This window comes from Camelina sativa, chromosome 5 (assembly GCF_030686135.1).
Source record: "Camelina sativa cultivar CO46 ecotype springtype chromosome 5, ASM3068613v1".
NCBI classification, from domain to species: domain Eukaryota; kingdom Viridiplantae; phylum Streptophyta; class Magnoliopsida; order Brassicales; family Brassicaceae; genus Camelina; species Camelina sativa.
In genome coordinates, this window is record NC_141884.1 from 407,515 (window position 1) to 422,900 (window position 15,386).

General features: G+C 35.8%; 4 protein-coding genes across 4 annotated transcripts; all 4 read left to right on the forward strand.

The window, feature by feature from the left end:
• The first annotated feature begins 69 nt into the window (after positions 1–69).
• LOC104784583 (boron transporter 1) lies at positions 70–4,102 on the forward strand. Its single transcript, XM_010509620.3, has 12 exons — positions 70–788; positions 871–953; positions 1,054–1,246; positions 1,331–1,469; positions 1,559–1,724; positions 1,845–2,011; positions 2,102–2,275; positions 2,366–2,461; positions 2,535–2,666; positions 2,744–3,063; positions 3,147–3,414; positions 3,510–4,102. Exons 1-12 carry the CDS (start codon positions 685–687, stop codon positions 3,780–3,782), a joined length of 2,115 nt encoding a protein of 704 aa, XP_010507922.2. The 5' UTR covers positions 70–684; the 3' UTR covers positions 3,783–4,102.
• A 2,999-nt stretch (positions 4,103–7,101) lies between these two features.
• Positions 7,102–10,049, forward strand: LOC104784584 (putative protein phosphatase 2C 49). Its single transcript, XM_010509621.3, has 4 exons — positions 7,102–8,269; positions 8,618–8,824; positions 8,935–9,170; positions 9,265–10,049. Exons 1-4 carry the CDS (start codon positions 8,078–8,080, stop codon positions 9,821–9,823), a joined length of 1,194 nt encoding a protein of 397 aa, XP_010507923.1. The 5' UTR covers positions 7,102–8,077; the 3' UTR covers positions 9,824–10,049.
• A 1,764-nt stretch (positions 10,050–11,813) lies between these two features.
• Positions 11,814–12,851, forward strand: LOC104784585 (short-chain dehydrogenase reductase 3a-like). The gene is made up of 2 exons (XM_019245155.2): positions 11,814–11,853; positions 11,927–12,851. The coding sequence occupies exons 1-2, from the start codon at positions 11,840–11,842 to the stop codon at positions 12,711–12,713; spliced, it is 801 nt and encodes a 266-aa protein (XP_019100700.2). The 5' UTR covers positions 11,814–11,839; the 3' UTR covers positions 12,714–12,851.
• A 662-nt stretch (positions 12,852–13,513) lies between these two features.
• Positions 13,514–14,781, forward strand: LOC104784586 (short-chain dehydrogenase reductase 3b-like). The gene is made up of 3 exons (XM_010509623.3): positions 13,514–13,564; positions 13,654–14,106; positions 14,298–14,781. The coding sequence occupies exons 1-3, from the start codon at positions 13,551–13,553 to the stop codon at positions 14,602–14,604; spliced, it is 774 nt and encodes a 257-aa protein (XP_010507925.1). The 5' UTR covers positions 13,514–13,550; the 3' UTR covers positions 14,605–14,781.
• Positions 14,782–15,386: the final 605 nt, after the last annotated feature.

The window sequence follows — 15,386 nt, forward strand, 5'->3', positions numbered from 1 at the left end:
AAGTAATATATATTTTTTTTAGGAAATCATTATTTTCTCAAGCAATCGCAAAATTCACGCAATTGTCTCGTCTCTCCTAAATCATATTTTTTTGTATTAAATTTTTTTCCTTCTGGTTATTATATTTACTTTTGTTTTTATATATAATAAAAAAATAATGAAATTCAAGTTTTTTTTTTTTTTTTTCTTTAATTTTGGTTAGCTTATATAAATGGAGATTCCTTCGTCTTCTTCTTCGTTGCCAGTTGCCACCAGACCAGAGACATTTCATAATACTTACATTTTAGCATCAGCTCAGCTCTTCTTCTTCTTCTTCTTTATGTAATTTCAAACACATAACACACTAATCAAAAAACAAAAAAAAAAACCTCTCTTTCTCCACATATCATGTAAATTGTATCTTCTCTTCATGTATCTTTCTTCATCCAGATTCAATCTTCTTCTTCTTCTCTTCTCTTCCTTATTGGGTTTTCCTGCATTTCTCTGCTGTTCTTCGCTGAACTTTGAATAAAGTCATGTTCTTTAACATGGGTTTGTCCGGTTTGAAGTAGCTCATTCGTTGTTTCCCCCCTTTAAACCGGGTTTTTTTTCATCTCAAAATCTTTCTTCTTCTCACCATAGAAGGAAGGGAACTCCAAGTGTTTGACGAATTGACTGAGAGAAACGAAACAGAGCAAGTGAGTCATGGAAGAGACTTTTGTGCCCTTTGAAGGAATCAAAAATGATCTTAAAGGACGATTGATGTGCTATAAACAAGATTGGACCGGAGGATTCAAGGCTGGCTTTAGGTACTAATCTTTAACTAATCTTACAATCAATATGAATCCTTCATTGATTATAACCTTTTGATTCCTTATTTATCTATATTAGGATTCTGGCTCCCACCACATACATATTTTTCGCGTCTGCGATTCCTGTCATCTCATTCGGTGAACAACTTGAAAGAAGCACCGGTAAAAATTAAAAATTCAGCAAAAAAGTTTCTACCTTTATCAAAAGATTTGCTTTTTTCCAGCTGAGGGATTGAAAATTTTGGGTTTTGAAATTTCGCAGATGGAGTTCTCACGGCTGTTCAAACCTTAGCTTCCACAGCCATTTGCGGCATGATACACTCCATTATCGGAGGTCAGCCTCTGCTTATTCTCGGTGTTGCAGAGCCTACTGTTATTATGTACACTTTCATGTTTAACTTTGCTAAGGCTAGACCTGAATTGGGACGAGACCTCTTCTTGGCGTGGTCTGGATGGTGAGTTTTTACTTTGCTTTAAAACAGTTACCAGGGTGTTGAAATTTGAAAACATTGTCATTACTGTTTGCAATCTGTGTGTAGGGTTTGCGTTTGGACTGCTTTGATGCTCTTTGTGCTGGCTATATGTGGAGCTTGTTCTATCATCAATAGGTTCACTCGAGTTGCTGGAGAGTTGTTTGGACTGCTTATTGCTATGCTCTTCATGCAACAAGCCATCAAAGTAGGAACTCTTTTTAAGCAAGATTCTGAATTTTCGATATTTGAGACAATGTGGGTTTGCTTATCAAACTCTAACGCATGATAATTCAGGGGCTAGTCGATGAGTTCCGCATTCCTGAACGAGAGAATCAGAAGCTCAAGGAGTTCTTACCTTCCTGGAGGTTTGCTAATGGGATGTTTGCTCTGGTTCTCTCCTTTGGCCTTCTTCTCACTGGACTTAGAAGCAGAAAAGCCAGATCATGGCGGTACGGAACTGGTAAGTGAAACAACATCTCTATCTCATGAGCTGGATTCTTCTTTTTTATGGGATTCATGCCAAAACATTTTTGAATTCTCGAAGAAGCCTTGTGTGACTCAGTTTGCTTCTCTTGCGCAGGCTGGCTCAGAAGCTTAATAGCTGACTATGGTGTACCACTCATGGTGCTAGTGTGGACCGGTGTCTCCTATATTCCAGCAGGAGACGTTCCAAAAGGAATCCCCCGGCGACTTTTTAGCCCAAATCCTTGGTCCCCTGGTGCTTATGGAAATTGGACCGTAGTAAAGGTATGTCTTTTTCTTTGATCTTCATGTATATGCACTTCTACAGACTGAAACATTAAGACTTACAAGCCTAAAAAACTTGAAAATTTGCAGGAGATGCTTGATGTTCCAGTCGCCTACATTATTGGAGCTTTCATTCCAGCTTCAATGATTGCTGTGCTTTATTACTTTGACCATAGCGTAGCTTCACAGCTTGCACAGCAAAACGAATTCAATTTGAGGAAACCGTCTTCGTACCACTATGATTTGCTTCTTCTTGGGTTTCTGGTAAGAATTTGCAGGAAACAAAAAGATTTCTCTATCTGAATTTTGTTTTGGTTTGGGGCCTATTGTTCATAATCAATATTGCAAATGCAGACCTTAATGTGTGGTCTACTTGGAGTCCCTCCATCAAATGGTGTCATTCCTCAATCTCCAATGCATACTAAGAGCTTAGCAACTCTTAAATACCAGGTAACACCACTCACCATGGTCTTATTTTCAGGGGTTTCAGGAGTTTTGAGATTGACGTTTGCTCTCTCTGCAGTTGCTTCGTAACAGACTGGTTGCAACAGCACGAAGAAGCATAAAAAAGAATGCAAGTTTGGGACAACTCTATGACAATATGCAAGAAGCTTATCATCACATGCAGACACCATTAGTGTACCAACAACCCAAAGTAAATAATTTCTTCCAAATCACTTTCTATTTTGTCAGTAAATCACGAAACTGAGAATTAGTTCTTTCCACCGGCAGGGTTTAAAAGAACTGAAAGAATCGACAATCCAAGCGACTACATTCACCGGAAATCTCAATGCTCCAGTTGATGAAACTCTGTTCGATATAGAGAAAGAAATTGATGATTTGCTACCAGTTGAAGTGAAAGAACAACGGGTAAGCAACCTGCTTCAGTCTACAATGGTTGGAGGATGCGTTGCAGCTATGCCTATCCTTAAAATGATCCCAACATCAGTCCTATGGGGCTATTTTGCCTTCATGGCCATTGAAAGCTTACCCGGAAACCAATTCTGGGAAAGAATCTTACTTCTCTTCACCGCCCCAAGTCGCCGCTTCAAGTAACTAAAGATCCAATCTTTTTCTCACATTCAACTTCAAAAAGCCTCATTTTAACTCAGTTCTGTCATATTCTTATTTGCAGGGTTCTTGAAGATTACCATGCAACATTCGTGGAAACCGTTCCATTCAAGACAATTGCAATGTTCACTATTTTCCAAGCGATTTATCTCTTAATCTGCTTTGGCCTCACATGGATCCCAATCGCAGGAGTCATGTTTCCTTTAATGATCATGTTCTTAATCCCAGTCCGACAGTATATCCTCCCTAGATTCTTCAAAGGAGCTCATCTTCAGGACTTAGACGCAGCAGAGTATGAAGAAGCTCCAGCTTTACCCTTCAATCTCGCAGCGGTACAAATTCAATTACTCTGTTTTAAACTCTTTACTTTGTTTCTTTAGCTTCTTTTTTTTTTTTAATCTTTCTCTCAAACTCTGATCGTAAACAGGAAACGGAGATAGGATCCACAACTTCGTATCCAGGAGATTCAGAGATTCTTGATGAGGTTATTACACGAAGCAGAGGAGAGTTTAGACACACAAGTAGCCCTAAGGTGACAAGTTCGAGTTCGACTCCAGTCAACAACCGGAGTTTGTCTCAAGTGTTTAGTCCACGAGTGAGTGAAATCAGGTTGGGTCAGATGAGTCCTCGAATCGTCGGAAACAGTCCAAAGCCGGCGAGTTGTGGGAGGAGTCCCTTGAACCAGTCGTCATCGAACTGAGATTATATAAATTCAGGAAGCTTAAATAAACGATACAAACCCTAATGAGGATGGATTAAAGAATGTTTAATTAGTTAGTTAATTTGATCTTTAGCTCTTTAAAAAAAAAAAAAGGCTTCTTGAACATCTCTCTTTAGTTTATGTCATGTGTGTGTGTTTATGCCCCTTTCATGGTGTTTCATCATGTTTGATCTTGACTCTTGAGTCCTTGTGTAAAATACTAAAATATCTTACTTATTTCGTGATATATGTAATGATAAGGGGCAAATATGTAAAATACTTCAAATGTTAACGGTAATAAAGCAGTCTTAATTATGTGAGAGCTTCTGTCTCAACATCTCGTTAATTAATCGGTCAACAACATTACACATATCTAAAATTTAATTACGTTTTTTGGAAAGGTCACTAAAATTTTGATAGTTTAAAGATTTTACTTACAATGTGTTTTTTTTACTGATGATAGGGTTATTTTGACTGCCATAAGTCTTACAAAAATATTTATGACGTCGAAGTATATTCTTTCGAGAAACTCGTGCATGGCAGTGTAAACTTATGATTTATTATTATCAATGTCGACTCACACTTAATAGCTGCGTTGAACTTATTGGATTAAACATCATCATTAAGAAACCACGTCTTTTTACAAGTTCCGAATATACCACCAAAACAGTTTCTGATGAATCGTTCATCTATTAATTATGTTATCTCAAATTAGAGATACGATGATGATAGAATGTTAAAAGACCCATCGATACTAAAACGTATTTGTATTACGAAACTATTACCAAAAAAAAAAAAAAAGAATAAGAAGAAGGATATTCTACAAAGTTAAGAGAACTATGTGCGCAGGAGATCTAATTACACATGCAAGGCAAGTAAACAGTTGGTGAATAAGAATACATCATGATGTTACATACATACTTTTCTTTGATTTACACTTATGGAAAAGGAAAGCGTGAATGATTACGATTTAGAAGCAAAAGCAATGTAATGCTTTTGAGCATGAAAAGAGTGGCTATCTATCTATCTGGTTCAAGTATAGTCATGTCGTTCGAACTTCGAAGGAAGCACTTTGGTACTATTTATATAAAACAATTCAAGGGTCAACTTCTATACCAAAACCGAACCAGACGAAGACAAAAGTAGAAGAACACGAATGTTCGATGTCAATAAGTAAAGGTGATGCCCCAATAGTTTAAACTTTGTCATTATGAGGGACAAAATGAAAAGGAATGGTTTCTAATTATCCTTGAAAAAGTAAAAAACACTAATAGCACTTGAGTAGAAATATGATGTATGAGAGGTCACGAGCCAATTGAGTCCGACCCTCTTGGGAAAATAATATTTATTTATTTAAATTGTATAATCATGATGAAGTCAAAAAAAAAAAATTATGATAATGTATCATACTATATGATTTGTTGGTAGTGATTAATTTAATATATATCATAACTACTAATAACTATTGTTAAAATTAAATTTGGTTTGAAGAATCCACTAGCTACTACTATACGTATGTAGTTGTAGAGGAGAGAAGAATAAAGAGAAACATTTACGTATGTAGTTGCTCACTATATTTCATGCATGCTTTAGTATCAATTTGAGATTTTTCGTCTAAAGTACTTTATTACCAAAACCATAACTTAAGACAAAAACGTGGATGGCTAACAAAAGACGAACTAGTAAAGGGGACTCTTGCTTATCCTTTTTTTGCTAAATTTTGTTTTTTTGGCATTAACCATTGACTCGATCGATAGTGAAATGTATGTTGTGTATCATTGATATATATTCCTGCTGTCTGCAATAATGGTAGATAGTAAGTTGCCTTATGCATAGGTCACCATCTAAATCATGCAATGGAACTTTGTTTTATTTGTGTTGTGACTCTTTCTTGTCTTAGACTAAAACAGAAGTACAGAACTCTTTCGCATTCATTGCTCTCTTCCTCATAAAAGCAAACCCTCACATTCTTCAACTTCACTTTTGATGGAATCATGGAAATTAGAGATAAGACATACTCGTTGACCCTTTTTAACGTGTCAGTCTCACATTAACTTGACCAAAACCCTCCCTTATTAACTATTATCCACATGTTCTATAAACTACGATACCGTACAAATTAAAACCTGTTGGTCTTGGTCCAGAGCGTATATAATTTACTGATTTAGTGTTGTTGAGTATATATATACTTGATCATTCTTATACGAGAAAAAAAGAATATATATAGATTTTCTTTACATAACATAGATCTCTCACAAGATTATATAGTAACAAAAATTATGTAATTACATTGTTTGCGATAACACGATATTGTGCATGCAGCATGCATAAAGCATAATATTCCGATATCTCAAATCACACACTAACAAAATCCTTCTTCTTACGGTTTTACAATCTTGTGTTCTTTACAGTTTAACCAAAATTTTGGCTCTCTACCAAATAAGTCCTAGAAAAATTGTGCTAACCATGGATACAAATACATTGAAGTCTAATAAACCACACGACAGAAGGAAATCTTCAAGGAATTGATCGTAGCCCATGGTTCTACGAACAAAACCAAACTACCTACCGTAATGGACTTTTATCATTGGGTTAGCTAATGATGTCCAAGAGTGCCTTTTTATTGTAAGGATTAAGCCCATTAAACTATGAATTATAAAATTCCATTTGTTTTGCCCAAAAAAAAAAAAGAGTTCCATTTGTTTCAAACCAATTTTTAAAAAACAAACTGACGAAAATATTGTGTACGTTTATAATTTATTAGTATTATCTTAAAGTATTCTTTTTTGTTTGTTCAACATCTTAAAGTATTAAGTGTCTACGTTCTGTAGAGACAGAAATTTTTATAAAATGTTATCTATGACATAAAAATATAGAAAACATACAAAAATAATAGAAAAACAAAAAATAGAAAATAATATACAAAAATACAAAATCGTATATAGAAAAAGACGCACCCGAATTAAACAATTAAGAGTTTGGTGTCAATCAACTGTTTTTTTTGGGTGGGATTGTTTGTACATTAATTTGACAAGTTCTGGCTTTCCATAATTCTATTAGACTATTAGGGGTGTATTCAACTTGACATTTTAAATGATTTGTATGAAACTTGCAAATCCTATGTTATTCAATCATGTATTTTAAAAAGTCTATTAAAATCCACTGTTATTGAACTGATGATTTAAAAATCTACTTTAAAATCCACTGTTATTCAAAATAGTTTGTAGATTTGGATTTTAATGATTTTTGAGATTCTGGAGGATTTATGTGGGATTTGTTTAGTTAAAAATAGAGAAATCCAAATCTCATGGTTTTATGTGGGATTTGAAAGAATTTTACAATAAATCATATCAACTTCCCTAAAATCTTTCAAAATTCCAAATTTTCTAAATCCCATCAAATCTTCCAAAATAATGGTTTCAATACACCCCCTTAGAATTTTCGTGAAACACGTTGCTTTCTAGCTAGTAGTATTGATTAGGCGATGGATTCTTAGCATCGATCGTGATGGAAGTTTACTAAAACAAAAGTAACTAATTGTCATTGCCAGCTATAAAAAAGTAGTGTTAGTATATTCACGATATCACGAGGCGGCTACTATATTCTAAAACAGAGATCAGATGACTCATCTATCACTAAAACGATTTTAAGTGACATGATTTGAGCATGTTTTGGAATATTATAGCAACAACTTATAACTTACCTTTATCCATCAATAAAGAATAACTTGAGGGGCAATTCCGACAAGTAAGTTTCCTACTTCTCGAACAAGTCACGTAAACTCAAAGTGTGAACACGAGTAGACATCTTCAGATTCTGGTCGGTTTAATCACATTCCAAAACTACCCCGAGAAAACAAATTTAATTTCCAAACACACCACTGAAGAATCCAAATAAGAGTCAGCCAAAGTTAGTTATTAAACGGTGGGGTGTTTCCGTCATTTCCTCGAAAGCAAGGCGCGTCGAAGCCAAAACGCGACACGTATCATCAGTAAGTGCCTTGTTTTCACCGTTGTAATCCACATCACTAACTTAAAAAACGCCACGTGTTTTCCCGGTTAACCTGTAGCCACAGGTGACCGGTCACCCACACTTGTAGTATTATCTATCAATCATCAAATCGTATATGTATATATGAGAAGAAGCACAGACGTCTCAAATTTTTCGTCCACGAAGAGAAAAACTAAAAAGAACATAAAGCACGCAACTTTGAAATTTTCGATTCCAACACCAAAGTGACGCACGCACGCAGCGAAGTAAATTAAGAGAAAACAATCAAAGTATTTGATGTGAAGATGGTGGCTGAAGCAGAGATTTTGTTAAAACAGAGTTTGCCTGTTGTTCTCGATGTCAAATTGTTCGGAGCACCAACCGAGGTTCAAGATTTTGACGGTTTCTCCGCCGTGAAATCACCAGTTTCCTCGCCGAGTCTAGGTATCCGTCGTCCGGCGGCGTCAGTCTCCGCCGACTTATCGACTTCTCTTTCTGTAAGTGTTTCCCATTAAAAGTTTTGATTTTGGATTTTGAAGAGGACTCCAATTAGGTTCATCAAAGAAGATGTCTTTTATAGAAACGAGGAATCTGAGTTGATTCGTTTCAGGTTTCGTAGTTTTAGGTGGTGAAGTCTGAATTGTTAGTTGGAATTTAGCGACCAATCGTGAAAAAGCTTGGGACTTTGGGGAATCAAAAGAGTCTTAACTACTCTGTTTTGAGAGTTGTGTCTCTGTATATATATGTTAAGGAGCGGTTCCAATCATTTTTTATCTTGTTTTCTTTTCCCCACTTGTGCTTAGTTTTGGGAGCTAACTGACTGAAGATATACTATTTGCTTACAGGGTTTAAAATGTGGTGACTCAGTTCTGGATGATGATGATGAAGATAGCAGTTCTAGCGTTTCCTTTTATGCTCCTGTTATCCGATCCGGGAGCTATGCTGATATTGGGCCTAGGAGATTCATGGAAGACGAACACATTTGCATAGACGATCTTTCTTCTAGAGTTAAATCTCTTTATGAGTTGCCAAAGCCAAGTGCTTTCTATGCGGTATTGCATTGTCGCCTCCTTTTGTTCTATTGCATATATTTTTTGTGTGTCATTTTGGTCCTATTAAGCAGATCAGCCAATTTATTTGCTTCTTTGCATCTTCCATATAGGTTTTTGATGGCCATGGAGGATCAGAAGCAGCAGCTTATGTAAGAAAAAACGCCGTTAGACTATTCTTTGAAGACCATAAGTTCCCACAAACATCGGAAGTGAACAGTATTTATGTCGAACAAGTCAAGAGTTCTTTGAGGAATGCGTTTCTTCAGGCTGATCTTGATTTAGCAGAGGACCATAGCATTGGCTCCTCTTCTGGTACCACGGCTCTTGCTGCCCTTATTTTGGGAAGGTATGTGGTGTGCTCAACTCGAACAATGCAAAGTTAATATCAGATTGTTTTCTTTTCTGATGGACTAATTTTTGTTTTTCCCTTTTGTATGCAGACATTTGATGGTGGCAAATGCTGGAGATTGCAGAGCAGTTCTCTGTAGGAACGGTGAAGCCATAGACATGTCTCAAGACCACAGACCAATCTACTTACCGGAAAGAAGAAGAGTGGAAGCATGTGGCGGTTTCATAGATGACGGTTACTTAAACGGCATTTTGTCTGTCACTCGAGCTCTTGGTGATTGGGACATGAAACTACCACAAGGCTCACAATCTCCACTGATCGCAGAGCCAGAGATCAAACTGATAGATCTAACAGAAGAAGATGAGTTTCTGATAATCGGATGCGACGGGGTTTGGGATGTTTTGACGAGTCAAGAAGCTGTTAGTATTGTCCGAAGGGGATTAAGACGTCACGATGATCCAATGAGATGTGCTAGAGAACTTGTGATGGAGGCTTTAAGGCTAAACACGTTTGATAACTTAACTGTTGTTGTAGTTTGTTTGTCCTCGGTCCATGATGTGGCGGTAGCGACCACGGCTATGGAGAAGCAACGGTGTTGTAGTTTGACGGCGGATGCGTTTCATAGCTTGAGGAGCTTATTGGAAGGTTGAATAAAACAGTTGGAAAATATGATGATGATGATGATGACGACCAATAAACGCTGCCTTTTGTTTGTTTCTTGGTTGATTACATATTTGAATCAGATGTATGTAACCTTAATTATATAACGGCTCGCATTTTTGTGTAAGCAGTTACTTGTTTCGTGTGTATATATATGTTTCTGTAGTACTCATCCATTTGTAAAGTTTATGATGACAAATCGAATTTGGATGTTTAGTTTGGGGTTTTTTTTTTCTTTCTTAATGGTTGTTTACACCATGTAAAAGCTCGCTTATAGTATAAGTTATATATATTATGTAAGCAATTACGTATGCTAATAGGTAAATCTGAAGTAAAACTTTTATACTTAGTTTATTAACCATAAATTAAAAAAGTATAGTACGCACCTTGTAAGTTACAAGTTGTAACACACGGCAACTCTAAGCCAGCTCTAAATGAAAATCAGTGATTTTTTATCAGTCTTATCAGTCCTATATTTTTTTAACTTACCGTAATACATGGAAAATGGCTACAAAAATTTGATTTTAAGATTTAAACAAAGTTTATGTGTGATTTAATTTTTAATTTAATTTTTTAAAATGTATTATGTATTTTTGTTCTATTATTTATAAATACTAGTTAAATTTATATGTTATTTGTTTAGTAATTTATTTTTGATTTCAAAAACTATCTTATATTTTTAAAAAAAAAAAATCAAATCTGTAGATCAATTTTAAAAAAAAAATCTCAAATGAATTTTAAAGATAAGAGAATGTGAGAAATGGTTCTCCAGATAGGTTTTAGGACAGGTGACCGATTATTAATGGTGAAATTTTCTTTGTATGATTTGATCTTTAAATAAATAACAATATTATACTAAAATTATCAAAATAATATATATTAAGAAACTCTGAAAGTTTGTAGCAATACAGATGGTCTCTATTTAATATTCTATGGTTAATTAGTTTCTTAGAAAATCCTAAAATATTTCTTATATGTATTTTATTGACTATGTCGTTTTGGACATTTTCATATAAATAATCAATTTATTTAACATCCTATAATCTATATTCAGATTTCTATGTGTCACTTTTTTTTTATGGACATCGAAACAATTGTTATTATATTCTTCATCATTTTTTCCAGATATGGTGAAGGATGACCCGATAGAGGATTCCAACACCTAGATGGTTAACCAACTGAGCCTGAAGATTGTCTCTTTGACTAGGCAATAACCATTGTTTCAAAAGCTTAACCAATTTGAAAGAGCAAAATCAGAGCAAACTATCAGATCATTATTGTTTCATAAATTTATTGAAACTTTTGCAATGTTTACCAAATGCATAGTATAACAATATATCAGGGTTCTTTAAAAAAAATTCATGGAGATTCTTACCCAATGAATCTTGATATTTATATATATTTGTATTTGATATTTTAACATGTTCCATATATAAAAGATATAGTAAAAAAGCCGGCAACAAGGAAGGCCAAGCAAGCAAATCATAGGCTTGCAAGTAATATGATTTAGTTTTGGCTAGTTTTGGCTAGTTTCCACTGTCACTTCTTAATTTATTTACTTTAGTTTAACTCTCGTGACTTCGATTAATTTTTCTACTTAAACCATGCTTAAGTGTTGTTTATTTTGCCTTTTGGTTAGCCATTGAATGTTTTTTTTTAATGATATATGTTATCATATTTACTCTGATTAAGTAAGTAAGTAGAATGATCAATATTATTTTCTTTAAAATGGTAGACAATTGTGAGGAAAGTGAGACTTATTACAGAGTAAAGGCTTATATGGATACATTGAACACTCAGATAAATATGATGCTTTTCTTTGTTTGTAATACACATATTAAGATAAAACTTTAAAATACATAGATTCGGTCAAAACATTTTACAATCTATACCTTACTTAGATACCCTAGTGCATAGCATAATCCGCGGATGCTTCTTTAAGTGTATAAATACTAATACTAGCCTGATCAAGGTGTGATATCTCCGAGTATAACTGTGAATCAATAATGTCGGGAAGCAAGTAAGTACTTAATTTCTCTCTGACACACATATTTGATTAGTTAATCTAATTTATCTACTTTGTGTGAATGCAGAAGATTGGATGGCAAAATCGTGATTATAACAGGCGGAGCCAGCGGGATCGGAGCCGAATCCGCTAGGCTGTTCGCTGACCACGGAGCTAAAGTGGTCATGGTTGACGTGCAAGAAGAGCTAGGTCAAAACGTTGTCGTTTCAATGGGTAGCGACAGAGCAAGTTTTTACCGTTGCGATGTTTCGAACGAAACAGAGGTGGAGAACGCCGTTAAGTTCACCGTCGAAAAACACGGAAAGCTAGACGTTCTGTTTAGTAACGCCGGTGTCATTCTGTTTAGCCAACCGGGCGTCGTGGAAACGCCGGCAAGCATACTCGACTTGGATCTCGAAAAGTTCGACCGAACAATGGCGGTGAACGTTCGTGGAGCGGCTGTGTTTATCAAACACGCGGCACGTGCCATGGTGGAGAAAGGCACGCGTGGTTCCATCGTTTGTACGACCAGCGTTACGGCGGAGGTTGGTGGTCAGGGATCTCATGAGTACACGGCGTCGAAGCATGGGCTCGTTGGGCTGATTAAATCGGTTTGTGGCGATTTAGGGACACACGGGATAAGAATAAACGGCGTCGCACCGTTTGCGGTAGCCACGGGGATGACTAGCCACGACGAGGAGACGGCGAAGCAGGTTGAGGGGTATTGCGAAGCTAAAGGGATTCTTAAAGGTGTTGTGTTGAAGGCTCGTCACGTGGCAGAAGCTGCTCTGTTTCTTGCTTCTGATGATTCGGCTTATATCAGTGGTCAGAACGTAGCAGTGGATGGTGGTTTTTGCGTCGTTAGGCCTATTTGAAACTGTATATTCCCTCTGTTTCACAAAGAGTGTCATTTTGACACAATGCACACAAATTAAGAAAAGATAGAATTATACATGTTTACTCCTATTTAATAAGTGATTAATGGTTTAAATTCAATGAAAATGAGCTTTAAGAATAAAGGGTAAATTAGAAAATTTAATGTAAAAAACACATTGGAATTGTAAAGTGACAGTCTTTGTGAAACAAGAAAAATTCTCCAGAATGATATTCAGTCAAAATATTGGTTATTTGTTTCCCTTTTATTAATAGAAGTGTTTTAGTTGTTGACTATATCATATTCCATATGATCAAGATCTTCAATTCTTTTTTCATACCAATAGGATCGTTGTTTTCAGCTATAAAGCTATTGACGAAAGCTGCTTTTAGATTTTTAGTTAGTTGTTAAATATAATAATATTCCGTATCAAAATTATGATTTTCATTCTTAAATGTGTATGCATATATTATTACTTTTACACCATTTTCATACGAGGAACATTATAAGAATGTTGAGGGAACTTAACTATATATGCAAAATCTGAGTAATCCCTTACTTTTAGTTGACAAGCAATAAAAGCCCACTTCAAGCAATTACATAGAGTTGATATAACTATTAAAATTTTAATTATGAACAAGTGTAAATTATTATTATTACGGTGCATAATTCAGAGGTCAAACGAATTCTTGAGCCATTAAACAAAAAAGTGAAACCCACATGGCACGATAGAGTTGACTTTTTTACATATATTGTATTCATGTATAAATATCATACATCCACACATGGTTCTGCGTAGCGATATTCTTCCAAAATTTTCCAAAACGTCTCAACAATAATGTCTGGAAATAGGCAATTTCCTCATCTCTCATAACATGTATGCTAAAGTTTTAAACAGTACGTTTTACGTAATTTTCTAATAAAGATTTGTTTCTTTGCAGATTGGATGGCAAAATCGTTATTATTACGGGCGGAGCAAGCGGGATTGGGGCTGAGTCCGTCAGGTTATTTACAGAACACGGCGCTCGAGTCGTCATTGTTGACGTACAAGACGAGCTTGGTCAAAACCTTGCCGCTTCGATCGGAGGAGGCAAAGCGAGTTACTATCACTGCGATGTCACCAACGAGACGGAAGTTGAAAACGCTGTTAAGTTCACCGTCCATAAACACGGGAAGCTTGACGTTCTGTTTAGTAACGCCGGCGTTATAGAGCCGTTTGCGAGCATCCTCGACCTAAATCTAGACGAGTTGGACCGTATATTCGCCGTTAACCTTCGCGGTGCAGCCGCATTCATCAAGCACGCGGCACGTGCCATGGTGGAGAAAGGCACGCGCGGCTCCATCGTCTGCACGACTAGTGTCGCAGCTGAGATCTCCGGAACGGCACCACACGGGTACTAACTATTTTACTTATAAAATTTCTGTTACGAACCTGATAAACAATACGTGTTATATACTATTAGCTAGATCGTGACAACAAGACCATGCAATGTTATCATTAGTAGCAAAACATGGTCATGTTGCCACGATTTATTTGATATATTTAGTTTTATTGTCAATTTATTAAATGTGAGATCAATTATAGGTACACGGCGTCGAAGCATGGGCTATTGGGTTTGATCAAATCAGCTTCTGGTGGATTAGGACAATACGGGATAAGAGTAAACGGTGTTGCTCCGTTTGGGGTTGCAACACCGTTGGTTTGTAATGGCTTCAAGATAGAGGCAAACGTGGTGGAGGAGAACACGTTAGCGTCAGCGAATCTAAAGGGCATTGTGTTGAAAGCTCGTCACGTGGCAGAGGCTGCTTTGTTTTTAGCATCTGATGAGTCGGCTTACGTTAGCGGACAGAACCTGGCCGTTGACGGCGGTTACTCGGTGGTTAAGCCGTAGATTACTATACAAGTTGGCCACAAAGGTCCTATGATGAAATGTTTCTTTATAGTAATTGGGTCAAAAGTTGACTTCACTTAAAAATTGTAGAGACATGGGGATTTGGAAGTTTCTGAGGTTGCAAATTTCCTTGAAATGTGGATGTTGTAATTTTATATGGAAACATTCATTATCCAACAACGTGCGCATCTCGAGGATAATTACATAAGCAAATACAAGCTTAATTAGATCAATAGTGGCCTGATGGGCTTTTCTACTCTGCTTCGAGCCTCTCTGTTTTCATATTTATATTAGAGGACCTCCATTGAGTGTGTCTTTATAAATATTAAAAAATTACAATTACAAAATATTAATAATTAAATATAAAGAGTCATTAAATTATAAAGACATCCTTCTAATTTGTAGACACCTACATATTAAAATATGCTATGGAGATGATGGTCTTAAGCCTTTTTGCTCTTTTTTACATAGCTTTTTCAATAGTGAATATAATAATTACTGTAGTCAATTGTAGATGATGTGGATACTTACATTATTAAAATAAAATTTTAAATTCATGAACTTAGTCAAGCATCGTATATTTTTTCTCGAAAAAAGTTCCACTCACTCAAAATTCATTATGTTCAATTCTTTTTTGGGAAAGGCTACATCATAAGTATAGTTGTGTTATTGTGTAGCCTTTTAATTGTCCATTGAAGGTTTCAACAAGAACTTATAATTATAGTAATATAAATGATTAAATGTTAAAAAATTATAAGATCGTGTCGAAAATCTTCAACGGT

Coding starts and splice junctions, on each gene's coding strand:
- LOC104784583 (XM_010509620.3), top strand. CDS start 685: ATGGAAGAGACTTTTGTGCCCTTTGAAGGAATCAAAAATGATCTTAAA. Junction 2,462..2,534: donor TAGCAACTCTTAAATACCAG/GTAACACCACTC, acceptor CTCTCTCTGCAG/TTGCTTCGTAACAGACTGGT. Junction 3,415..3,509: donor TACCCTTCAATCTCGCAGCG/GTACAAATTCAA, acceptor GATCGTAAACAG/GAAACGGAGATAGGATCCAC.
- LOC104784584 (XM_010509621.3), top strand. CDS start 8,078: ATGGTGGCTGAAGCAGAGATTTTGTTAAAACAGAGTTTGCCTGTTGTT. Junction 8,270..8,617: donor ACTTATCGACTTCTCTTTCT/GTAAGTGTTTCC, acceptor ATTTGCTTACAG/GGTTTAAAATGTGGTGACTC. Junction 9,171..9,264: donor GCTGCCCTTATTTTGGGAAG/GTATGTGGTGTG, acceptor TTTTGTATGCAG/ACATTTGATGGTGGCAAATG.
- LOC104784586 (XM_010509623.3), top strand. Junction 14,107..14,297: donor TCCGGAACGGCACCACACGG/GTACTAACTATT, acceptor GATCAATTATAG/GTACACGGCGTCGAAGCATG.